Raw genomic sequence first — 27,554 nt, forward strand, 5'->3', positions numbered from 1 at the left:
AGCTTCCCCGGGTCGACCCCGGTGTGCGGCGTTGTTTTTTTTTTCCAGGACGAACGTGTGCAGATAATTACTCAGGTTTGCCCTGGAAAAAAACCCCGTCACACACCGGGGTCGACCCAGGGAAGCTAATCGAACGCACCCAATATGTCTTTGCCAGAACAGCTGACGTCACACTTGAAGGTGCGTGGATAAAGACAGGGGCAATCTAAACTTGTCTTGAGACAACTGTTTAAAGGCAGTGGACACTATTGGTAATTACTCTAAATATTTATGAGCATTAAACCTTTCTTGGTGACGAGTAATGGGGAGAGGTTGGTAGTATAAATCATTGTGAGAAACGGCTCCCTCTGAAGTGGAGTAGTTTTCGAGAAAGAAGTAATTTTCAACGAATTTGTTTTCGAGACCTCAGTTTTAGAATTTGAGGTCTCGACATCAAGCATCTGAACGAACACAACTTCGTGTGAAAAGGGTTTTTTTTCTTTTACTATTATCTCGCAACTTCGACGACTGGTTGAGCTCAAATTTTCACAGGTTTGTTATTTGAGTGCATATGGTGAGATACAGCAAGTGAGAAGACTGGTCTTTGACAATAACCAATCGTGTCCACTGTCTTTAAGACGTTTACCGTGGTTAGTTAGGACTGTTTATGGTCCTTGCTCTATGGTTTACATTATTCCTATAGTTTCCTTCTTGTATGTTTTTGATTAATTGTGTCAACGGCATCCAATTAACAGAGCACGTTAAATATTACCTTTGAAAACTTGTTTTGCGTATTTTATAAAATAATAATTCCGACCGCGTCTGTGGTTAATCGGTATCATCGTTGGTCTGTGTCTCTGGTAAGAAAAGTAATAAAACGCGCTGCTCGCTAAGGTGATGCAGCGCCCTCTTTCGAAATATCAAGTCATTCCGTTAACAAAGACCATTCCTCGCATTGAATGTACCCCCCCCCCCTCCCCAAGAAAAAAAAAACATCACCGCAACAAACAAACAAACAAACAAACAAACAAACAAATAAACAAGCAAACAAACAAACAAACAAACAAACAAACAAACAAACAAACAAAACAAACAAACAAACAAACAAACACATAAACAAACAAACAAACAAACAAACAACAAAAAAGCCACACACAATAAAAAAAAAATTAAAAAAGGAAAAAACAATTAATTAATCTGGTTCATATTGTTTGTAGGAACCCAATTCGAGTCAATATGCATATTTATTGTTTAGTTGATACACCGACGAACTAATGTCTTCTGTCTTCAATTCATTTAAGTATTTACATTCGTTCATTCAGAGCGATGCAAATCGATGGTGAGTAGAAAATAGAAGTTAATTTATCTTATGACTTCCGCTTCCTCACTTCCTTTGGCAAAAAAAAAAACATTCAAAATATCTAATTATCTTGCGTCACTAAAGTAATCAGTGCCACTGCCAATGCCAAATATGATTTCAGTTATGGTTTTGTTCGTCTCGAAAAATTCCTGCGCCTTCACAGAAACAGAGGGAAAAAAGCGAATATGAACTTCACTGCCGCAAGCCGCCTTGTTGTTGACCAAGTTGCGGTTACTGCCCGCACTGCCAAACAGAAACGAAAACACTCTCGATGACAAATTTACTGCGCGAAAGTCACGCATTTTAACCCGCGGGGGAAAACAAGAAAACACTTCTTAAAGTGCGTTATAACATAGTAACCCAAATGCTTCAAAATATGCCCAAGCTGTATTATTACTGCAGCAGGCATAATTGAGGTACGACTGACGTCACATTTTCCTGAAAAAAAGAGGGGGCGATATTGGCGTTACGCCCACTCCATCAGAATTTGTATACTTTTGACGTTCGTCTTGCATTCAATTAACACGCGGTTTTATTGTTTTCGATAAAAGTTGTATTTTGCACGATGGAAGTGGAGATACATTCTCACTCTACCAAAAAATGATGTTAGGGTATAACCTCAAATTCAGAATGACCCGAAAATATTGTTAAAATAATGGGATTGATTTAGTCATGTATAGACTCTATTTTATTTGACATCCTATACAAGAAAATACGCCAAACAAAATCACATCAAACCAACTCATAAAATAATTTGTTTTAAGCTGTAATTTTTTTCCACATAAAACACCAGGTTGTCTCAACAATTATTTTCTCCTCCGCTATAAATTAAATATCATTACCAAATCGAGCGGTAGACGTTGCCAAGGCAACGCTGTCGTCATCACAACAATTGACCGAATCTGCTTACACGCCAATAACCCGCTCAAAAACAATAACCATCAAGACATTCGCATTCGTCGTCAATGGAGACAGGAAATTAGTCGAGAATATACCAGCTGTTTTGCCTATTGTCGTGATTCGCAATGGCAAGTTGCAAGCCTAATGTTTATGTCAATGATGGAAATGTTCTCTCGGCAGTCAATTTCTTAATTATTTCTTGAGTGGTTTGTTCGAAAGCTCCCTTCAGTTGACTAATGAACTTTCTAAGGAAACGCAGCACAAAAATGGCTACACGGGATCCTATTTATTGTTTATTTTGTACTTATTGTATTTGTATTGAATATATAATGTCTTATAATTAGGAGTAAATATAGTTTGTTCAGACCATCCAAGGTGTTCAGGGAAGAATTTATACTAGTCGGGAAAATTACCATACGTCGAAAACAGTGTGTATGTGTGCACTTCTATTATTAAGTTTAGTGTCAATAATTACAGCGATCGATTGCGTAAAATAAGCAAACTCGTTTCGGTGGTCTTTAAATGCAAAGTATAAGCAAAAACAATTCCAAATCATTGAAAACCGACCAAAAACGTGACATTGACTTCCCTTCCGGCACCGGTTGGCCCTCGGTAGGCTACATAAGTGGCTAATATTCGATTAGATGCGTTTTCAGGGCCGGTTTATTAACAGCTCTTTTACAGCTGCTTTAAAGCCATTGGACACTTTCGGTACAGAAGAAAAAATACAAGTTCACAGATTTGCAAATAACTTACAGGGTTTACAGAAGGTAATGGTGAAAGACTTCTCTTGAAACATTATTCCATGAAATGCTTTACTTTTTGAGAAAACATTAAAACCATTATCAATTCTCGATAGCGAGAATTACGGATTTATTTAAAACACATGTGATGACACGGTTATTTTATAAGTTGTGATACACGAAGTGTCGGACTTTGGCGATACTGTTTACCGAAAGTGTCCAATGGCTTTAAAGGGACTGTATATCCTTTGTAATTACTACGAAAATCCTGTCAAATAAAATGACCGTGTAAGAAGTACAGCAGATTTATAGATAGTTTAATGCATTTTGAGAAACATTTCGCTTTGAAGTGCTACAGTTATGGGGGAAAAAAAACTTGTTTCATATTATCCTCCAAAACATTGACTCCATTGTAACGTTTACGATTGCTTTAAAGGCAGTGGACACTATATTGGTAATTACTCAAAACAATTGTTAGCTTTAAACCTTACTTGGTAACGAGTAATGGGGAGCTCTTGATGGTATAAAACACTGTGAGAAACGACTCCCTTTGAAGTAACGTATAGTTTTTGAGAAAAAAAGTAACTTTCCACGAATTTGATTTTGAGACGTAAGATTTAGATTTTGAGGTCTCGATATCAAGCACTAGTTTGAACCACTAGTTGAAAACCGATTCAACACACTTTGATTCCCATTCATAAATACCTTTTCGGTCAAAAACATCAACATTTTTTGGTCAAAAAGTAAAATAAATGCAAAAATTATAATTGTTCAATGATATATTTCAACACAACACCCCTCCAGCTATGAAATGGTAAAGCCCTCCGCCGCCCTTGATTAAACAACTCCTTATAAGGGAATGCTGTGCGCGTCGCGCGTATCGCGTGATGTGGCACAACTGTTTTAGCCGTTGCTCTCGACCAATAGGAACGAAGAAACTGTCTTATAAGAACAGGTGCAAGCTCGCGTGTCACGCCCATGTTTCAACACTTCTAACCGGTCATAAACAAAGGTTTATACACACCCACGTGACGCGCTCTCCACCAATAGGAAAAGCGAAACTGTCTGATGTACTTATGAATACAAATTTTCATGGGGGTTAGTTTTATTGTATATCTACATTTATACAAGCCTAAAACGTTCGAAAGGTTTCAAAAACCAAACGTATATTATGCAGCCTTTTCGTCATTGCAGACCTTTCGTAAGGAAAGAAATTATCACCTATTTACGTTCACTATACACATGGTTGATTTGATTGATATTACCATGGAGGATTAAATTACACGTACATATTGCAATCAAACAAAATGCATTACTAACCGTATACATATACAATCTAATAGTATACAATGTGAACTTTAAAGGCAGTGGACACTATTGGTAATTACTCAAAATAATTGTTAGCATAAAACCTTTCTTGGTGACGAGTAATGGGGAGAGGTTGATGGTATAAAACATTGTGAGAAACGGCTCCCTCTAAAGTGCCATAGTTTTCGAGAAAGAAGTAATTTCCACGAATTTGATTTCGAGACCTCAGATTTAGAACTTGAGGTCTCGAAATCAACCATCTTAATGCACACAACTTCGTCATGACAAGGGTGTTTTCTTCTTTCATGATTATCTCGCAACTTTGATGACCGATTGAGCTCAAATTTTCACAGGTTAGTTATTTTAAGCATAATTATGTTGAGATACACCAACTGTGAGGGCTAGTCTTTGACAATTACCAATAGTGTCCACTGCCTTTAAATTATCTCCTTGAAGGAAACTGACATTCCTAACACAGGAAAACCACAGAATAATAAACCCTGTTTTTGTGACCTCAAGGGCCTTGGGTTAGGCCCAGAACCTCGCATCCCGCAGTGATTCCAAGAAGTACGTTAATATTAACCCATAAACAAAATTATTAAACACTACAAACGCCACAACAAACGCCACAACCAGCTCAAAATAAATTCATTATCAGAAATGAGCGAATTAAAAAACACCACATGCCATCTAACGTGTGAATCACCTTTCTGTAGTTTCCCTTTAAACAGTATTTTTCACAATAAACAGTATTTTTCGTACTTATGACATTGGCACCCCCGTTAAACGCAGCGATCTCCCCCAGTTGTGAACCCATCAAAAGAAGGACGCCAGGGCGATTTCCCTGGAAAGCAATTAAGGCCCAACAACACTGGATGACCACTTGAGAAACAACAACCCCTACTTGAGCCTCTGTCCCCGCCCGTGCATTTAAAACACAACAGTGTCAACATAATATGTGGTGGCTGATCCTTTTGACGTCACACCAACGCAATGACGTCATACTGGTTTGCCACTCACTTTTTTAAGGAGGGAGCTATACGCTAAACAAAATATGGGTGATTAAAACGCATGCTCGCAGCATCATGGCAGTATAAATGACTCTAATCGACTTGGGTCTTGGCTTCGTAGGAATAAAGTGATTTTTGTAGTCGATAAAAGAGGAGGTATTTTAGTGCTGTTTTGAACGCTAGGAGCAGAGGGAGTGGTTTTTCAAGATGAGGGGGATGGATGTAATGCTTGGTAACGGGGCCATGCCGACGGGAGACGGTGTCGTACCCTCGGATGGACTTCGCCATATGGGGCCTGCCGTTTATATTGCGGACTCCATCAGGAAGACACGATGGCGAAAGGTATGGCCGATTGCTATAGGAATATTTCATTAAGGCATGCTGGACACTATTAGTGATTACTCAAAACAGTTATTAGCATACAAACTTCCTTGGTTATAACGAGCAATGGAAAGCTGTTGTAATGATAGTAAAAAACCTCCCTTAAAAGTAACGGGGTTTTTTTGAGAGAGAGGTAATTTCTCACTGAGCTCAATTAAAAGAAAAGATTTCAGCTGAAGCCTTTTTCTATGCATCTGAAAGCACACAGAGTATAATGCAATAAGGGTGTTTTTTCTTACATTATTCTCTTGCAAATTCGATGACCAATTGAGTCAAAATGTTCACAGGTTTGTTCTTGTATGCATATGTTGGGATAAACCAAGTGAGAATACTGGTCTTTGACAATTACCAACATTAAGTAGTATTTGAAACTTTGAATGGTGGAAGTAGGCCTATAACTTTTACAGATGTTTGCGATGTTGGTTCTGAAAAGAACCGACTCAATGTTTCGATCAGTATGCTCTGATCGTCTTCATTAAAGGCAGTGGACACTATTTGTAATTACTCAAAATAATTATCAGCATAAAACCTTTCTTGGTGACGAGTAGGGGGGGAGAGGTTGATGGTATATAAAACATTGTGAGAAACGGCTCCCTCTGAAGTGACATAGTTTTCGAGAAAGAAGTAATTTTCCACGAATTTGATTTCGAGACCTCAGATTTAGAATTTGAGGTCTCGAAATCAACCATCTAAACGCACACAACTCCGTGTGACAAGGGTGTTTTTTCTTTTCATTATTATCTCGCAACTTCGATGACCGATTGAGCTCAAATTTTCACAGGTTTTTTATTTTATGCATATGTTGAGATACACCAACTGTGAAGGCTAGTCTTTGACAATTACCAATAGTGTCCACTGCCTTTAACACAAATCAGACAAGAAATAGATGGGGAAACATGAGACGATCGAAAGGGAGAAAGCGATTGGTGAACCTACTCGTTAAATGTATACCATTGTTGGATATTTGACATTCACGTAGGTTTGTATATAAAATGTCTACCTTTTACATCGATATTGGATATTGGAAATTCAAAGATTCGTATATTGAATGTCAACCTTGTACATTGGATATATGGACGTTCACGTAGGTTTGTATATTGAATGTCTACCTTTTACATCGATATTGCATATTGAAATTCACATATTGTACAGTGAACATACTTCTCGCAAACAAGTTTTTCTTGTGATGATGGGACGAGGCATCCATAAGAGTTTGGCGCCTATAGTATGAGTTTTCTTTGATTGAGTAATGTTCGCTGGTAAAACTTACATTTCAATCATTCAATTTATAAAGAACATTTGTATCTTCTTAATTTCAGGGGAAACAAGAATATCTTGTAAAGTGGAAAGGATGGTCACCCAAGTAAGTAACATTTTATTGTGTGTTTATGTGAACATGTCTACGCATTCAAAACCGAGGAGTTTTACAAAAAGGGGGTACGGGGGAAAATGACATACCGGAGACAGTGAGTCCTCGCCACTTGGTTCTCGCTTTTCTGTTGTGTACAAAAGACCAAGTCCAAACAATGGAAAAACAATGGAATGTCCTCGGTTATTTTTATGTGGGTTATAAAGCTACACGAAGCGTGGACCTAAGAACAAAAGAGGTCCGTATAAAGAAAAGACTTCAAAGACTCTGTGGACTAACACGTATCCACAGTGTGTTTTTAACAGTATGTTAAAGAACATGATTTTCCTTAAGTGTCAAGAAAAAATATATTCCCGTATATGTTTTAAAAACAATTCGTGGCAACAAAAAACATATATAGAATTTGAGGTATTGCACGGTGGGGTGTGTTTTTACTTGCCAGGCAGAGTTTGTTCTTTATAGAGAATTGTCTTACTTTATTCTACTACCGCGGAGTAGATCTAACAGATGTTCTGGAGGCTACATAAACATAAATAAACAGACTAATTTTTGTTTGTGTATTCTTTGTTTTGTCTTTAGGTTCAACACATGGGAACCAGAAACAAACATTCTGGATGTGACTCTGATCAAACTGTACGAGCAAAGGAAAGAAAGGTGAGTTATAAGAACCCAAAGAAACCTTGCGAGATTTCTAAACACATATATCCAAACTTTACCTTATATTATAGGCCTAATATACCTTATGCATTGACGTCATCCAGCCGCCATCTTTGAGGTCAAACGGTGACGAAACAATCGAAAACACACATAGATTGGCCAGTGAACAACCTCCTTTTGACCTCAAGACGAGGGCGCCGTACTGAAATGACGTCATGTGCATAAGGTCTATGGTCTGCTTAGCAGAAATAAGCAGGATACCAGTCACAAATTGTACATGCAACAAGGTAGTTTAGCTTGGTAACCTTATTCTTGTAAGCATAATTTTGTCATGCTTATATTACTTTTTTTAGGCTCAATGGTAAAACTATAACATCAATAATGCACGAAAGATTCTAATCCCCATTGGATATGAAGAAAAAGGGCAAATCTATAAAAAAAAAATAGGCACATTTGTTCTTTTCAGAAACAACACTACTCAAAGATGACAACATTCACATTACCGTCATCATTTCAAAACTTGTTCCGCTGTATGTGGATTGTATGCGGTCATCATAATGCAAAATGTAAAATTTCTCAAAACTTTCCCTTGTGTTTGCTTTCAACAAATACCTTGGAAAGTAGGTCACTCTTTGCAATGAAGGAAACGCGGTCTACGCTAAGTGTCCCAGTTTTTAGAAAAGCTATTTTTAGGTATGTTCTTCCTCTTAAATTTTTTTTATTTGATCATTCATTGTTGTTGAGTATTGCAGTGACCGTCTTTATACTTCCGCCGCATGAACAATACATTTGGATGTACAGCCTTGGGTTTTTTCCCCACCACTTTGCGGTCCTGAGTCATTGTTGAAACTGAACTTGAAAATGTGTCTATTTAGAGAGAAGAAAAAAACGATTAGTGGTTAGCGAAAGTCTTTTATTAACTTGCATAGTCACTAACAATAAATAAAAATAATCCAAACTAAACAAGTCTAACCCGTCAAGAGTCAAAACAGTTCTCTAAAGAACAAACTCTACCTGGCAAGGACACACACATGGTGTTACCGCAAACAAAATATAATTGATTCTTTACCATGATGCAACGCCTCAAATCACATACCAGTCTAACCCCTTATAGTTTGTTTTTTTTGTTTAAAGCCAATGGACACTTTCGGTACATAAACAAATTTAAAAGTTCACAGATTTAAAAAAATAACTTACAGGGTTTACAGAAGGTAATGGTGAAATACTTCTCTTGAAATATTATTATTCCATGCAATGCTTTACTTTTTGAGAAAACATTAAAACAATATCTCAATTCTCGATATCGATAATTACATATTTATTTTAAACACATGTCATGACACGGCAAAACGTGCGGATACAAGGGTGGGTTTTCCCATTATTTTCTCCCGACTCCGATGACCGATTGAGCCTAAATTGTCACAGGTTTGTTATTTTATATAGAAGCTGTGATACACGAAGTGTGGGCCTTCGGACAATACTGTTTATCGAAAGTGTCCAATAGCTTTAACACATGCCCTTTACTCAGTGCTTTCTCGAGTTCTTCAGAAAAAAAACCATAAGGCAAAAGACTCAGTGTGGATTCACACCCTAGACCACTGCATAATAGCAGTTACTTTAAACAGAACCTTTAAATGTTCTGACATTATGATGGCCCTAAACAGATGCAATTTTGATAAGTTTTGTTCAATCGTATTGATGCAAGATCTGAATCTTTTAACCGGATGGAAAATTAACTATAGGCTTGTAATGATAAGCCTTCTTTAAATATTAACTAGATTGTGTGACATTTAGTTCAATCGTACGAGTACACAAGTTAATGAATCTCTTTCAGAGGTGGCTCTAAAAACAAAAGAACCGCTCTTTCCATAAAAAGGGGGATGTTTTATGACGTTGTGTGAGTGGGGAACTAGCCAATCGTCACTACAATCAGAGCTGACTCTAATAACCTTATTCGGAACCGTTTATATTCCAGAGAAATTAGATATTGAACGATTAATACCTTTTTAAAAGTGTTTTCTGGGGTCTGCTGTATATATATTGTCGTTTTCTTTGCCATGTGCACCTACGGCTTTCGTGTGTAATGTATTTTGCAAATTTTAATGTATTAAGACTCGAAATCCAAAGTGAATTTCACTGTATGTTTAAATGTGTGTGCCAATAAAACAGACTATTCACTATTGACAGCACAACACAGCCTAGAAGGGAGATTTCATAGTATAGGCGCCATTATTACTCAAGTGCCATGGTATTATAGAGGTGCATGGCAATCGATGCATAATTTATATACCTATAAAAAGCTCCCCTATCTCGAAGCGAGAGAGCGGTCTGGAAGCTTTTATACTTGTGCTGCACACGTACAACAGTGACATTGTTAAATAATAGCACAATTCTCAGTCTTGAGCGATGGTAGCTCGTGGGAAATAGAACACGGTCGCCGATTGATTCAATAGATAAATACCACTGTAAAGTCAAACAACCGAAGGGATAGAACTCGGGTCTTTATAATTGAATGAAAGGTGAATATGTGTTGATCTACCAGACGGTACGGTTTATACAAGGCTTTCGCCGAAACATGACCAATTAAAAAGGCTTGACTTCTTTTTTTATTCATTATTGCTTGTGGTAACGACACCAGGGGACCCACACCCCACACACACCCATATAGTATGACTGCCCCCCCCCCCCCCCGGAAGATACGATGAAGAGACGAAGAGGAAGATATGCTAATGTGTAAATGCTGTCATATTGTGAGCAGTTGCATTTTGTATACAATATGGTCGTGGAATAAGCATCTACAAAGATTTGGGGGCAAGTTTGAAAATGTAAGCATAAATGCTGCATGATGTCAACTTGTCACGACAATAACAACATACAAGATGACTTGCTGAAAATGAGATATCAATATGTAAACAATATCAGCAGTGTGACTCTCTGGAACCAAAGTGTCGACTTGGTCATGACAAAGTATCAACATGATGACTAACTGAAATCAAGATGTCGACTTGGTCATGACACTAATAATTATCAACACAATAACTATAACTAAAACCATGGTGTCGACATAACATGACAACAATTTCAAAACAACGACTCACGAGAGATGTTGACTTGTCAACAATATCACGCAGCATGACTTACTGAAACCAAGTGTCGTCTTGTAAACAGTATCAGGATAACTACTGAACTAAGATATCGACCTGTACCAAGACAAATATCACACAATGACTTTCCGAAACCAGGATGTCGACTTTACATGTCTTGACCATCAACACACTGACTTCCCGAAACCAAAATGTCGACTTAAATTTTATGACAGCAATAACAACAAGATGACAAAGATGGTTAAATCACTTCTTAGTTTCACTGACTTGTCCAGGCGAGATAAAGTATCACGGCGGCAAGTCGACAGTTCTCCGTACACCGGTAGCTGTCATTGCGAGATAAATGATCTCTTTGTCTCGATCATGGATGCTCTTCATGAAGCCCCGTATACGCCCCATTAGTAAACACTCTAAAGCAGTGGTTTGTTTCTAATTCTACTTGAGCAATAACACTTTTATCACAAGCACGTACATGTATATAGATCTAACCCTTATAATCTTCTTATTGACTCGTACCCACAGGGCAAGACAGCGAAAACTCGCCGTGCGCAAGGGGACCGTAGTCGGGGGCAGACAGGCGAGCGAACGCCCACCACACGCCGTCATACTCAAGGTAATTTCCGCTGCTGGGAAGGGAATGATGATAAATCCCCCTTAATTGTAACGACCTACCTGTCCACAGTTTATCAGATGCCATTAATTTTCCCAGAGAGAAGGTAATTTGACGGATTGGACTCAACTGTAGGCCCTAAGTGATATGACTTTAGACGAAGCAAAACGCTTTTACTTGGGCCTGTAGCATTAAACTTTTATAGCCATATTTAAGGATATTAAGGAGTCCGGGACTAGTATGTACTTACATGGATTTCAAAATACTGCCAATTACTGTCAAAAACTAAACAAATTAAGTGATTTCTCATTAAGTTAAAACATAATTAAAAAAAATAAGACTGGTTAGGTACAGTCTTGAAAACGTTTTACTAATTATACAAATTTGCAACTTCGATGACCAATTGGGTTAAAATAATAACAGATTTGTTAATTTATGCAAACATTGGTACACACCAAATGAGGAATGCTGTTCTTTGACATTTACCAAAGGTGACCAGTTCATTTATCATCATTTTCCCCGTTCCACGAATAACACCATATTGTTTATTGTCTGATGGAATAAACAAACAAAACATAAAAAACACAAAGTCATTTTTAAGTTCGTTTAATCATGCCGATCATTTCCTTGTTGACTTCAACGAAGTCATCAGCCGATTGTTTTTAAGTGCTTTGTTTTTGTAGCTGATTCAACGATGACCTTTGTTTGTCCTCGCCCAAACAAGTGGAACCTCAAGCCTTTAAAGGGAAGGTATACTATTGGTAATTGTCAAAGACCAGTGCTCTCACTTGGTGTATCTCAACATATGCATAAAATAACAAACCTGTGAAAATTTGAGCCCAAACGGTCATCGAAATTGCGGGATAATAATGAAAGAAAAAAACACCCTATATCACACAAGGTTGTGTGCTTTCAGATGCTTGATTTCGAGACCTCAAATTCTAAACCTGAGATCTCGAAATCAAATTCGTGGAAAATTACTTCTTTCTCGAAAACTACTCCACTTCAGAGGGAGTCGTTTCTCACAATGTTTTATACTATCAACCTCTCCCCATTACTCGTTATACCAAGTAAGGTTTTATACTAATAACTATTTTGAGTAATTACCAATAGTGTCCACTGCCTTTAAGATAACAGTTTTTATGCAATAACGTTATAACCGCGTAACGCATCTCAGGTTGTTTATTGGGGATTACTGCGTATGGATATATATATTCGCTCCCGATTTTTGGCGTTATTTAAAAACCGGACCATCTTTTGAAATGAAATTTGGAGCTGTAGTTTTATCGTATACATACACATTTATGATATAATAGTATTAAAACAAATGAGCAGTTCCAAAAACCAAAGGTATATTACTTTATCTTTAAGATAATCGGAACTGACAACCAATTCAAATATGCCCAGTCATTGTGAAATAGATCATTATTTTGTTCACAACGTGTGCCCACAACGTGTGTAATAATGTAGACTGTCGTTAATATTTCACACCATACGGAGGCCCAATGACAACAAAACGGCAAGCTATGGTGTCAAACATATGGAACCTCTCTTCTGTCTACACAGACTATTTTCCGCACTGTAGGCGTCCATAATTTAATTTTAAAATGACGGTTGTTTCCACGCGATAAAACCGCGGGAGGAGGTGGACGCACGTCACAGACCCACACACGATTCGGTCGGCATATTAACATCACACCAATAATATCATAATTCAGAAACGTCCATTAAGCAATAACATTGCGTAACTGCATCTGTACATGGCAATGATAACAGCCCCCCCCCCCCCACACCCCCGCCCCTAGTACGTAAAGTATTATTGCTTTGTACATCCGATATATGTGTTACTGTTTTTGTTCTGAAGGCACTGGACACTATTGGTAATTGTCAAAGACCAGTATTCTCACTCGGTGTATCCAAACATATGCATAAAATAACAAACCTGTGAAAATTTGAACTCGATTGGTCGTCAAAGTTGCAAGAGAATAATGAAAGAAAAAACACCATTGTTGCACAAATTTGTGTGCTTTCAGAAGCATAATAAAATACCTCAGCTGAAGTCTTTTATATTTTGGTGGGAAATTACCCCTTTCTCAAAAACTACGTCACTTCAGAGGGAGCAGTTTCTCACAATGTTTTATAGGCCTACTAACAAAAGCTCTCCATTGCTCGTTACTAAGTAAGTATATACGCTAACAATTGTTTTGAGTAATTACCAATAGTGACCAGTGCCTTTAAATTTCAGGATTGTATCTAACTGCTCATTGTGATGTGACATCTGCGCTCTATTTATTATTATTGTGAAGCGTTTGTAAACAACGATGAGCAATTAGGCTAATGTCCGGATTTCTTCATAAACCAAACAAACATTACCACAGCCGCAAGGTGTAATGTGTTTGTTTTATTTTATGGGAATTCTGTTACGTTCATCTTTAATGGTATCACGATATATATACCATAAGTATCAGCTTTCTCCAGAAGACGATCAGAGCATACTGATCGAAACGTCGAGTTGAAACCAACGGTACTATTCACAACCACACCAACTCATTTAGGGATAGTCATCACATGGTGACTGCAAACCTTTCCATATAAAAAAGTATTACACACACAGGCATTAGATACCATGGGGTTCTATAGTCCCTTTCACACGAGAGGCATTTAGCTAAGCCTTAGCTTGGTTATAAAATTTTACAAAATGCACCTCTTGAGAAAGGCGACAGTTTGTGTATACTGTTCAAGTTCTCTTGCAAAATCTTGTCAAACATTGCTCGATTTTACAACCATGCTAAAATTAAGCAAGGGACCCCAGTTAAATTGCTGTCGTGTGAATAGTACTTATCTCGACTCAGATAAATACCCTGCCATGGCATGGTTATCCATTATCCCAGGGCTTTCACGGAGAATACCCAGGAATATCCCGTAATGCACTCTTAACACTTCAGATCAGATCCGGATCCAGGTCCCGTGGGGCTTGATCCAATCTGGGTCAGTATGACTCGGAATATGTTTTTAAAGTAACCCAGAAATGGGTCAAACTAACGCATGATCCGAGTCGAATTCCCCTTCTGTATACCACCCTCTGGGAGTCCTCAGAGGTACTCAATGATATTCTTTAAAAAACGACATAATATTAAACCAACAATTTATTATATAGTTCCAACTAAATATCCTAAGAAATATTTACAAACACTACAATCTTTGGCATATTACTCGGGTGAGACTTGAACCCACGACCTCTGCAATTCCATATCATGTGTCCTATTAACTAGAACTCGGGCAAGTACTGGGGAGTATACAGTGCTAGCACACACATCGGTGTATATGGGTCAAACCAAAATGAATATCCTTTATCCCTGTTGCAAATCGATAAATCAAATAAGGCTGATCGATTACTTCCTCCGCGCTTCTAGGAGCAAAGCCTCCTCCAAAGAACAGACCTATTTTGTTAAATACATTTAGGCTAAGCTAGTGTTTGAGTAGCTACTTAAGAAGTCAATTTGGCGTTGGCGTAATATATCATCGACGTGTAGACTATAAGCCCACGGGCCCAAGCATTGGCATGCACTACAACACCGTGAACCTACTGATGATTATCACCGTAAAACGGCTGAACCACAAGGCTACGGTCCGGCACTAGGCCGGTTTGATGACGTACAATGACGTCTTTATCAGAGAGAGAGAGAGAGGAACATTTGCCCTTCGGCAGTGGATCTCTCACGACTCTGAAATGTTGTAACAGATAATGTACAAAGCACTTAGTGGTGGAATTTTCATAAGCTTTTGTGTATCTTGTCCTTTCTCCTTATAGCATGGCAAGAAATGTTTTGCTACAAAGAAGAGCCAGGGAAAGACTGCCTCACGGCCCTCGGGACAAATGCCTCCACAATTGGAATATCAAAAGCCTTTTACAACTAAGCCATATCAAGCTTCTGGCGATGGGGTTTCCATCGTGAGTGAGCGCAAAACAACCGACATCGACCGGGAAAATGCGAGCGCGGAGCCCGCCCCCGGCCAGCATCAGCAGCTCGACTGCCTAAGGGGAATCAAGTTCAAGCTTGGATGGCGTTACAACAGATCTTCTCCCCCATTAATGAAGAGACAACAAAATGTCATCTGTGGTGGTGGAGATTTCAAAGGCAATAGTAGTCTGCCTTTCACCACGCGTGACGTCAATGCCATGTCTCTGACGACATCAATTCAGACCGGGTTATTCAAAGCCGCGAGTCCTGCCGTTGGGGATACGCTGTGCGAGGAGGAGAAATCCAATATGGCGGATGATCGGCTGCCGGAATCCGCTCGTAATCAGCCGGCTAGCTGTGGGCTTCCCAACCTCACCTCGCCTGATTCACCACCATCATTAGACGTTACATATAACCGTTCCGGACAATTTAGCCGAATTACCGCGCGTGGCGGAACGTCGATAATGGAATCAGACAATCTCAGTCGTCAGGAGGGAAAAGGAATCACCATTATGGATTTGGGCGCCAAAGAAGACGAAGCAGCTGTTGAACCCATGGGACTTTCTAGCAATGACGTCAGGGGAAAAGAGAGATGTGGCGGTGAAGACAACTTAGGCGTTGAGAACGCATCAGCCACGACGAGCCATTCGAGTGGTTTGATGAGAGAGACTTGTAGTTTCCAAGTCACCTCTCCGTCAGAGAGAGGGATTGGATTGACACTCCTTCGACATTGCAATGTGTGGAATGTGAAATATACAACCACGTGAACTATTCCAATTTAAAGGCACTGGACACTATTAGTCATTCCTCAAAATAATTTTTAGCATAAAAACACACTAAAAAAAACTGAAGCCTTTCACTGTGCACCTGAAAGCACACAACTTAATGCAACAAGGGTGTTTTTTTCTATCAATTATTCTCTTGCAAATTCGATGAAAAATTGAGCCCAAAATTGAGATACACCAAGTGAGAATACTGGTCTTTGACAACTACCAGAGGTGTCTAGCCGTCGATTTCACCAATCTCTTCCTATTTTAGGACTAATCTTAGGACTTAGAACGAGTTCAGTTTCGTGTATCCGAAGACATAAGACGCATTGAGCCAATCCTAAGTTAGGTCGGGTTACTCGTCTTAACTCGAGATGGGATTAATCCTCGCATTTCGTGAAATCGGCTGCAGTTCCTTTAAAACAATTCCTGTAAAAAATGTTTGCTGTCAAATATCTCCCGCCCACCAGGTTTACACAGATCTGACAACGATCAATGACTTCCGATGGATTTATTTTTTCGGTTTGAGGTGTTGTAAAACATGCGAGTAAAAAAAATCGTTGAAACTTAATTTGGAATTTACAACAAGTTGTTAAAGGGAAGGTACACGTTTGGTAATTACTCCAAACAAATATTAACTTAAAAACTGAATTGGTAACGAGCATTGGAGAGCTGTTGATAGTATAAAACGTTGTGAGAAACGGCTCCCTCTGAATAGCATAGACTTTGATAAAGAGGTAATTTCTCACTAAAATGATAAAAGTCTTTTATTCCTATATCTGAAAGCACACAAATTCGTCCGACAAGGGTGTTCTTTCTCTCATCATTTTCTCGCAACTTCGATGACCAATTTAGCGATACACCAAGTGAGAAGACTGGTCTTTGACAAACACCAAACGTGTACCTTCCCTTTAAAATGCAGTGGCAATTATTCACGGACTAAAGGTCTCGTGGTGCCGAAATAGGGCAATAATTTCAAGGATCCCCCCCCCCACGAGTAGGGATTTGCAACTCAGATGCAACAATCCTATAGACCTTGTGCATTGACGTCATCCAGCCGCCATCTTAGAGGAAAAACGGTGACGAAACAATCGAGACGCACAGATTTGTACGCGCGGCGCACAGTATTGGCCAATGAACAACCTCCTTTTGACCTCTAGGTGAGGGCGCCCTACTGAAATGACGTCATATGCATAAGGTCTATCAAGCCTACCATCGGCTATGCTCCGAGTTCACATAACCTTTTTACAGAAATGAGTTCATAGCATTAGAGCGACTGAAAAGACGGTGCAAGTTTTCCAGCATAAACATCTGCATAGAATTGGAAGGTTATTCGCATAATGATTAATCGAACATAATTTCCTCATTTTACATTGCTTTAACATCGTGCGAGGGAAAAAAACAATCACACACTCAAACGCATGAACGATCCACCCACTATTTTTTGTAAAGGGTAACGCCCACACAGATTTTCAATACATACTTTTAATAACTGAGTAAAGGCACCCAATGGAAAACGCCCCCATCATCCAGCATTACCCATCAAGCGGCAATAACAACACTGACAAAACTGGGAGAGTTAAAGTGTCAATCTTGGGTGTTGTCACATTTTATATACCGGAAAACAATCAAAATTTACACCATATGGTACAAAAATAACAATTATTTTGGTGTTTAATTTTAAAGGAACACGTTGCCTTGGATCGGTCGAGTTGGTCTTTGAAAAGCGTTTGTAACCATTTGTTATAAAAATGCATATGGGTAGAAAGATGTTGTAAAAGTAGAATACTATGATCCACACAAACATGCCTTGAAATTGCACGGTTTTCCTTTTACCTCGTCGACTAACATGGTCGGCAATTTACGGAAGTCAAATTTTTGACTCGCACACATCCTGGGATCGAGGATGTGTGTAGCGTCCCCGTAGCTACACCGCTCGCAACAATTACCGACTTGATTTCAAGACTAACAAATTGCAGGCTTTACGGAATTCACGTAATGGACCGTGCAGACAACTCAAAATAAATTGTCCATAAAAATAAATCCAACATATGGCTGCAGGCTGAAAAAAAATCTGTTATTAGTTTATGGAGGAAAATAATACAATATTTTACAATAATTATTGGACATGTTGCTTGACAATCTCTTGCTGTTAAATGTACATGGTCCTTTATTTGAAACACAAAAAATACAAGTTTGAGGAACAAAAAATCCCATTATTTAATATCTTAATGTAATCATCTCTTGTTAATGCAAGATCTAGTTTGTTTATTTATTTATGCTCAAAAACTCTGCACATGTCAAATTATTTTTTTTACAAGTTGAAGTATATTTAAGTAGCAAAAATATACACATTGCAAAATAGATACATATATATATTTACAATTTATTTTGCCTAACTGAGTAGTAAATATTATTTGTGCAAACTTATAATGTAAAATTGCTATTTTTTGTCAGAGAATCATTTATTTTTAATGGGTTCAATAAAATGTATACATGGAGATAATACAGCACTGTTGTAACAATGTCATTTCATACCAAACTCTTTTCAATATTATTATTGGTGTTTTTTTTGTTGGGTGAGGGTGGGGGGTGATGGCTGAAAACAAGGAAAATTTTGACTTTTTGCGTTCGGAGAATTGACAGTTTGCATGGTGCAGGGGTGAGAGTCATTACTAACGAAAACGTCCGAAACTTGGCTACAAATTCAAAGGTATGTTGAAATGAAGCCATTTCTACTGTTTGGTAACCCCTGGGGTTATAGATTCCAGGAGCTTTTGGAAACAGTATCCAAAGCACTAGAGAAGTAGACCAATGAGCAGGATTTCTTTATTTGTTGAAAAAATATTGTCTGATTTTCTTCACCAGGCCGACATAAAAAGTCAGAATTCAGCCAAAAGGCTGAACAATCTCATCCCTGATGGTGGAGATACAATCAAGAAAGGTTTGCAGTGTGTAGCCATTCAGAATAATCAACCTTTACAAATGTTACTTGTCTTCACGACACTATGAGTTACTTATTATTCTGAATTCCTAACAGCGTTCAGGTTCATTTTTGAATGGATATATTCATTCCTGGTAAGAAAGGAACTTTCTTTATATTAAAGGCAGTGGACACTATTGTAATTGTCAAAGACCAGTGTTCTCACTTGGTGTATCCCAACATAAGCATTAAATAACAAGCCTGAGAAACTTTGGTCAACGAATATGCGAGAAAATGATGAAAGAAAAACACCCTTGTTGGACGAACTTATGTGCTTTAAGATAGGAATAAAAGACTTCTGGCTAGAAGTCTTGTAACATTTTAGCGAGAAATTACCTCTTTCTCAAAATCTACAATATCAATCTGATTCAAAACTCTGTTGTACCGCGTTCAAGACGTGGTTTTGTAATAGATGTCAAGTTTGCATCGGGGATAAAGAATGCTAATGTTGGTTGTTACCCATACACCGATGTGTGTCAGCACTGTATACTCAGTACTTTCTCGAGTCCTGTGAAACAAATATCACAGGCATACCACTCGGGTGGGATTTGAACCCACGACCCTTGCAATTCTAGAGCAGTGTCTTGGTTCATTTATATGTCTGTCTGTTTTATTTTTTTTTTTAACTAAAATTTAAGAAACAAAAATCATCTTGCAAAGTGTTGATGGGCTTCGCAGAAACTGTAAGAGGAAAATGATTAAAGATCAAATGTCCATTTTTAAGATCAAAGCATGTAAGACGTTTCCTGCTTATAGAGTTGCCCTTGGTGGTTATATAAAATGCGACCATCTTGATTTCCTCATATTCAAATCAATGTAACCAAACCGAGGCTGTAAGGAGAAATAGTCTGGTTCCTTTTATGTATCATGAATAATACAAAATTGTGACCAATAATGTGGTCGAATGGAATATTTAGGTTTCCCGAATGGTGTGAAAAAAACAACAGGATTTAGATGAGTTTATTTTTCACAAACAAAAATAATAAACAAATGAAGATGAGTGGGAGTAGACCTTCCCTCCCGTTATTGAAACTGGATTTCAAACTGTATTATACTTTGGATAAATACATCTCCATGATTCCACGGTTAATTTCCACAACAAATGGGACTCTTTTAAACTATTGGTTACAGGTTAACTTTGTATTTTGTATTTTATTTTGCTGTTTTGGATTGTCAGCGTGTTTGTAAAATGAGGAGTTGTCTTCATTTAATTCACACTTAAAAGTGTGAATAAATAATTTCCTCCGTGGAAAAATAAATAAATAATAATAAAAAATAAACAAATAAAATACCATAAAATGGTATCCTTTGCCATCTGTGTCTGAATAATAACAACGTTACATTATTCAACTGGTTCTAGGATGAACCTTCTCCTATCACTACATCCAATATTCCTCTCTCTAGGAAACAAGCCTTGCGTATCGGAGTAGAGTTACCGCACTGTCCTTAAGTGGTTTATGGTATGCCTGGCATAATCTTACAATAGTTAGGCCTCGAGTGGAGCATTTAAAGGATCATTCCAAGAATTGGTAGGAAAAAAGACTTGTCTAAGATCACAGATTTACATACAAACTTACATGGTCTAATGATGATGATAGTAGAAAACATCATTTGAAATATTTCTGGCTGAAATGTGATGAGAAATAAATAAAACTAATTTCCCGTTTGGAGTTTATCGCTCAGTGTTGTTATTAATTATTTATTATTAATCGATGTCATACAAAATGAATAATAATTTTTTCCCTATTTTCTCGCTCGTGACCCAGATGGCCGATGGATCTCAAATTTCTACAGGTTTGTCAGTTTATCTATATTGGTGGATTACATAAAGTGCTAACACTGCCAGCAACTGTTCTGTTAGCAAAAACCAACTCTGTATTATTCCTTTAACTAGGCCATATGTCACAGCAATACTGCCCACGCCGGACTCGTCATGCACGTAATACTGTCTGTATCAACAAGGGCACTCTACTCAGCGACATCTTCATGGACTGAGCTCTGCATAAGACATTAGACAATTTATTCCACATGAGACTCCCAAAGTGTGTGTGTTTTCACTTGGGGATCTCGCAGCTGCACAAATTGACCTACTTCCATTCAACCCTAAAGGTTAAAGTACATCTGATGCCTGAAATTGACACGTTCTAATGTTTCCAATGATACCACGGTGTCTATATTACTGAAACAAAACCAAACTTGTGTTCTTTTATTATTTTTTTGCGCTAGAAATATTTCCTGACAATGAGTAAAATAGAATGCCATGGCCGAGTGGTTTAGAGCAATGACTTCAAATTCTGGTGGTTAAGTCATCAGAGTGTGGGTTTAAATCCCAGTCATGACACTTGTGTCCTTGAGCAAGATACTTTACTATAATTGCTTCTCTTCACCCAGGGGTGTAAATGGGTACCTGCGAGGGTAGAAGTTGATTTTATACAATACAACCTGCATTGTGTAACCAAAGCCAACATCCATATAATTAAGTCTTCAAATTCGTATGCAACTAGGTCCATGTAGGCAATCTCCATTATTGGCTGGTCCATTTTTGTGGTTTATATTTTATGCTCTTTGGTTATTTCTGCCTCTTGTTTGCGGCTATTTTAATTGGTTTGCGGCTATTTTAATTTGTACAGCGCCTTGGGTCCAGTCATGGATGCAAGGCGCTTTACGAGCATTATTTATTACTATTACTATTACACACAAAAAAAACTTCCAATTTCAACTTTTCACACTTAGCATCATGTCACACCAGGCGATTTACTGGCAAACAGTTCCCGGCAATCTCCAAGAAGAAAGGGCAGTCACATCTGAATGTTCACCTATTCCTCTTGTGGATCGTAAGACATCGTTTAAAAAGATTACCCGTGTGCTACCGAAGTGGTCCAGTAGCATGCACTGCAGTTAGTTGCCTCCAAGTTGCCTGCAAAAGTTGCCTCGTAAGACAAGGCTTTTATGTTACACTGCGAAAAAACTGTCTCTCATACTTGCAGAGTGGTCCTTTAGCACACAGCGCAGTTTGGCTGCCTTAGTCCCCAATAAAAATTGCTTAAAATTGCCTCTAATTGTGTGCTGCCACATTTGAGGCCTGTTTAATCACAAGTCAACAGTAAATGTGTGACTGTCTTGAATTGAATTGACAATTCAAGAAGAAATGTATTGATCATTTTAAGAAAGTTGATAGTAACATCATCACTAAGTGCATCAAAAACCCAATCCTGTAGAATAATTCTTTAGACTACTTTCCCCCCCCCCTCTTTTTTTTTCTTCAGCTGCACCACGCACCTGGAACTTTTTGCCACTTAATCTTAGATCTTGTTTTTGTAACACAGCATTCAAGTTTCTTCTCAAAATTTATCTTATGTCACAGGTTTTCAAGGACTAATTTTGTTGTGTCTGTTTTTCTCTGTTTTGTTTGTTTTGCTTGTTTTTGGTTTTTGGTTTTTTGGTTTTGCTGCGCCTTGAACACCCAGCAGGGTGGATGCATGCACATTACAAGTCTTATTATTGTGTACCCATACAGTCAAACGATCTTCAAATAGATTCAAGTTCACGGCCCTTGCTTACCGCTGCATGCAGAACATACTCTCTCCATATTCAACCAACAGTGCTGAAGTTCTTTGCTGCTTTTTCTTTTCTTGTTTTCTTTCTGTGAATGGTTTCACTTGGAGGTGACTCTCAGCCTATCTGGGCTGCGTGTTATGCTTCTTGAGCCTTGAGAGGATCTTAAATCGTTCAAAATCTTCAAGGACTTGGAAGCTTCTCTGTAATAAAAAATAAAATAAAATAAATGATAATTTGTGAGGCTAATCATCATCTTCGTGACATTTGTGTCCCTGAGCAAGACACTTAACTATATTTGCTTCTCTCCACCCAGGGGTAAATGGGTACCTGTGAGGGCAGAGATGGTTCTTGTGATTGATTTAGCTTAGTAGCACATTTGTTGCACAAGGCTGTATACTCCCCAGGGAGCTGAGATGGTTTAAGGAATGATTTAAGGCCCAGTGACCAGGGGTAATAATGTGAAGCGCTCTGGGACGCCCTCCAGGTGTGAAAAGCGCTTTATAAAAACGGGCTTTTATTATTATTTTTATTATTACTTGCAGCTGGGAAACTGAAATTTGAAGGATGTAGCTACTTTGTGTTTGGGCTGTAGGCATTTAGGGCCCCCTTTGGCGACCTTCAACTTTTTCAACGTCACCCCATATGACCACAGAGCACAGACAGAGATCAAAAAAGACTTTCACGCAGTGCTACCCAAACCTTACCTAATTATACTCCCACCATAAAAAGTTTCAAATCCTGGCTTTTTAATAATAATAATAATAATAACCCGTTTTTATATAGCGCTTTTCACACCCGGAGGGCGTCCCAAAGCGCTTCACATTATTTTACTCTCATATCATTATTATTATTCATGGTTTATTAAAATACAGCGGCTAAAAGCTGAAATGTAAAGTACACAAAAAAAGTAAGTAAAAAATATTACATTTATTACATAACAAGAATGAACTATCAAATAGTTGTTAATTAAAAACATATAAACAAACAATAAATTTGTGAAAAAAAAGCACAAAACATAACATGAACATTCTATATAGAAAGGTTTGCGGTAACACCATGTAATGACTATCTCTAATGAGTTGGGGTGGTTCTGAAAAGAACCGTTGGTTTCAACTCAATAATTATTTTTAAAAATTCTAGCGTTGTTCTTACTTTGCCAGTGGTCCCTCTGATCTCTCCCTCTCCTTGAGTGCCCTCATGATCTTGATGTTAGTCAGGCCGAGTCCAGCGAAGGTCCTAATGACCTGCAGGCGGACGTAGTCGCACGGATCAAGATCCAACATCTCCAACAGCTCTCTGATTATCTTGTCTGACTTCATGCCGAGGACGCCCTGTTATTAGGTATGAGGGGAGAGAGAAGACAAGATGCTCAATAAAAAAAAAGTTTTTTAAATTTTTGGTTTTTACCCATACTACACCAGTGTGTGTTAGCACTGTATACTCAGTACTTTCCCGAGTCCTGTGAATAAATATCACAGGCATGTTACTCGGGTGGGATTCGAACCCACGCCCTTGCAATTCTAGAGCTGTGTCTTACCAACTGGACTCTGTTTATAACCAGTTAGTCTTGGTGCAAGACGTTTCTTGTTACGGGTAATGCGAGCGCTGTCGTTGAGTTGGCCGCGCTGTTTGTGAAAGGAAAGCGAGACTGCTTGCACAGATCCGGAAACTGTTGTCTCAGTCATAACAATGCAACACACGAACGTACAGAGCTCAAGCACGTCGGAAATGGATAAGTTTTACTTTATTACGCCTTTATTACGCCTTTTAACCAAAAAGGCATTTATGAGTGGGAATAAAAGAGTAGTAACTCGTTCTTAAACGGCCGTTTAAAACCTTGCAGGGTTGTTGCCTTTATCACACGGCAAGGACTGTGCCGGTTTCAAACGGCCGTTTAAGAACTCGTCGCTACCCTTTTATTCCCTTAGTTAAACAATAGTGAAGTCCGACTAAATGTTGTGAGTTTATGACGTCAAAATTCGCTTCACCATCGCATCCACAGGAAGTATGAACCAGGCTAAACTCTTCAAAGGAAAAAGCCTCTCTGTTTTATTACAAATTTTTCAGTATTTACCACAGCTATGACAGCATGCGCCCTGTTATCATCGTCATCATCCTCCAATCTCCTAGAAAACAAACAAAAATGAAACTTAAAAACAAACAATGCAAGAAAATACAAAGGGAACTAGTTATTAATAATGAACATCAGTGATTTAAACATTCAAAGTAAACTTAAGTTAGCTCATGAAACATTATTCCATTTAATCTCGTTTCACCAATAAAGCTCTTTGCTATCATGAAGTCGATACAAAATCTAAAGGTTCATGTAGGTTTGAATCAGAAAGAAATCCTGAGGAATCTGCAGCTTGACTTTGACTTACTTCTCTACCAGATTAGTGGCCAAGTCCCTCAATTCCAGAGCGGTTAATGTTGAAGCTATCTCACTGCGTACTTCCTGTGGAAACAGCAGCAGCATAAAAACTGTTAGCATCAATAACATCAACAGAGTAAAGCATTTATTTATTTATTTTTATATTTATTTATTGATTTATTTAGAAAGGGTAGCCATATCAGTTTTACAACTGCTATCTCTAAGAGCCCTGTGTACAAAGAGTAACTATTAAAATAGTAACAAAAGAAAACACAGATCAATAAGAAAATTCATGAATAGTTTAGTAAACTAACCGAGAGACAAATATATAAGAGCTAAGATAACTTTAGAAAAGATAGAATAAACATAAGCCAGTAACCTCCAAAATGACAAAATTCAGGCTAACCAATACACACATTAAATTTGGACTCTAAGATTTTAAAATAACCAGTACCGTAGGCCTAGGTAAAAGGTTGTACAAAGTATGAACAAATTGTTAAAGACAAGAAATAATAACTACACAGGGTATGGTATACGATTACAAAGTTAAAAACAGAGATCTGGAAATATTAAGAGTGTTGAGAATCCATGCCAAGAAAATAGTTTAAAAGAAAAAAGAAAATCCATAAATAGTTAAGTAAACAAATAGGGAGAGAAAATATAGATAAGCTAAGATTACTAACTAGAATTAACAGAAAGCCAGTAACTGTTAAAACGGCACGATTCAGACTAACCAATACACACATACAAATTTGACTCTAACATCTTAATCTATGATAATAATTGTCAAAGCCTTTCCAGCATCTAGACAAGGTGAGAAGACAATGAAGAAATTTCATTTTTAGAAGCGGGAGGAAAACCCCGGAGAATTGTTCCAGGGAAAACCACCAAAGTCAAGTAGGGACTGAAAAACCCAATCCACATAGTGCCCCGGTAGGATTCAAACTGGGGTCCCAAGAGGTGGAAGGCGAGGCAAGACACCACTGCAACAACCTGACTTCCCAACCTAACATTTTAAAATCGTCAGTACCGTAGGCTGAGGAAAAAGATTGTACAAAGTAAAAGTATGAACAACTTGTGAAAGACAAGAACAAAATGAACATATACAGGGGATGGTACAAGAGTTAAAAAGTTAAAAGCAGAGATTCATATTTTTAAGAGTGTTGAGCACCCATGACAGAAAACAATCTGTAAAAAAAGTACCGGGTAAATGTCTGTCCATTGCATGTCATCTGGGCTGAGTAATCTACAATCCCGGCCAAAATGGTTGGTCCACCCATTCCTAGCGTTACATAAAACCAATCACTGTACACTTCCCACTGACACCAATCATTCACTCCCCCGTCCACCGCTCAACGTTGACTGTAACGCAGAAGACTGGCAATCAGAGCCAACATTGAAAGGGGACAGGGGGGCCCAACGAGAGGGAGCCGTTTCTTTCTCACAATGTTTTATACTACCAACAGCTCTCTATTGCTTGCTACTAAGTAAGTCTTTATGCTAACAATTATTTTGAGTAATTACCAATAGTGTCCACTGCCTTTAAACAAAACACATACATGTACATGTACATGAATAGATAACCGCCTATATGTGCCTTACCTTGCTAGGGTCATCATACAGTCTCCTTTCTAGAATATTGAATACTTCTTGAACCTCTTCGTCCGTCTTCATGTGTTTACAACCTGACAAAAACAATTCAAAACTGTCTTTTATATATATCACTGCGGTACCCGCTGCCCAAACAGCGAACCAGGCAATCTCAGTCGTCTAGTTGGTAAGACACTGCTCTAGAATTGCAAAGAAAGATCGTAGGTGTGAATCCCACCCGAGTAACATGCCTGTGATCTTTTTTCACAGGACTCGGGAAAGTACCGAGTATACAGTGCTAACACACATCGGTGTATGGGTAAAATGCTTTTTTGAGGGAATTATGATTTCGTGCCTTGCTCAACAAGGGCACAAGTGTCATGACCGAGATTCAAACCCACAATCTACTGCTGACAGCACCGGAGCTTGGGTCCGGTGAACAAGACCACTCAGCCTTGACACACCACTGTTCGTCATACTCTGTCTCAGTCGTAACACTTGTGTCCTTAAGACACTTAACCATTGCTTCGTCCTTCGGATGGGACGTGAAGCCATTGGTCCTGTGTGTTGTGTAACACACGTAAAAGAACCCAGTGCACTTATCGAAAAGAGAAGGGGTTCACCCCGGTGTTCCTGGCTTGATTGGCAGCATATTGCGCCACAGCACCTTGTAAACCATTACATGGTGCTATGTAAAAGGAGTATACCTCATAATTCAAATGTAGTCCCAAATACCTTGCAGGAAATGTTAAAGCGTCTTGAGCGTCACTGAGTGACGGATATGCGGGCTACATCAGAAGCACTACTATGGAAATATTGACTGCTATGAGTGGCACAGTTGAAACAATAGGCCCAAGGTGATGTCAAAACCATGACTATGCCCGGAGCGAAGCTGAGGGCAT

The 27,554-nt window shown here is 38.4% G+C and overlaps 2 protein-coding genes across 3 annotated transcripts in view; one reads left to right on the forward strand and one right to left on the reverse strand.

Moving 5' to 3' along the window:
• The first annotated feature begins 5,419 nt into the window (after positions 1-5,419).
• Positions 5,420-16,210, forward strand: LOC139944348 (uncharacterized). The gene is made up of 5 exons (XM_071941349.1): positions 5,420-5,642; positions 7,001-7,044; positions 7,630-7,704; positions 11,334-11,424; positions 15,233-16,210. Exons 1-5 carry the CDS (start codon positions 5,508-5,510, stop codon positions 16,148-16,150), a joined length of 1,263 nt encoding a protein of 420 aa, XP_071797450.1. The 5' UTR covers positions 5,420-5,507; the 3' UTR covers positions 16,151-16,210.
• A 130-nt stretch (positions 16,211-16,340) lies between these two features.
• Positions 16,341-27,554, reverse strand: part of LOC139944180 (uncharacterized) — a 42,171-nt gene continuing 30,957 nt past the window's right edge. For both annotated transcript variants that reach the window (XM_071941146.1, XM_071941145.1), the window contains 5 exons: positions 26,665-26,747; positions 25,073-25,146; positions 24,766-24,817; positions 23,844-24,022; positions 16,341-22,891 (listed from right to left, as the gene is read on the reverse strand). In XM_071941146.1, coding sequence (XP_071797247.1) covers positions 22,789-22,891; positions 23,844-24,022; positions 24,766-24,817; positions 25,073-25,146; positions 26,665-26,747 — 491 coding nt within the window. In that variant the 3' untranslated portion in view covers positions 16,341-22,788. The remainder of the gene's footprint in view (positions 22,892-23,843; positions 24,023-24,765; positions 24,818-25,072; positions 25,147-26,664; positions 26,748-27,554) is intronic.

Source organism: Asterias amurensis, chromosome 11, assembly GCF_032118995.1.
Source record: "Asterias amurensis chromosome 11, ASM3211899v1".
NCBI lineage: Eukaryota > Metazoa > Echinodermata > Asteroidea > Forcipulatida > Asteriidae > Asterias > Asterias amurensis.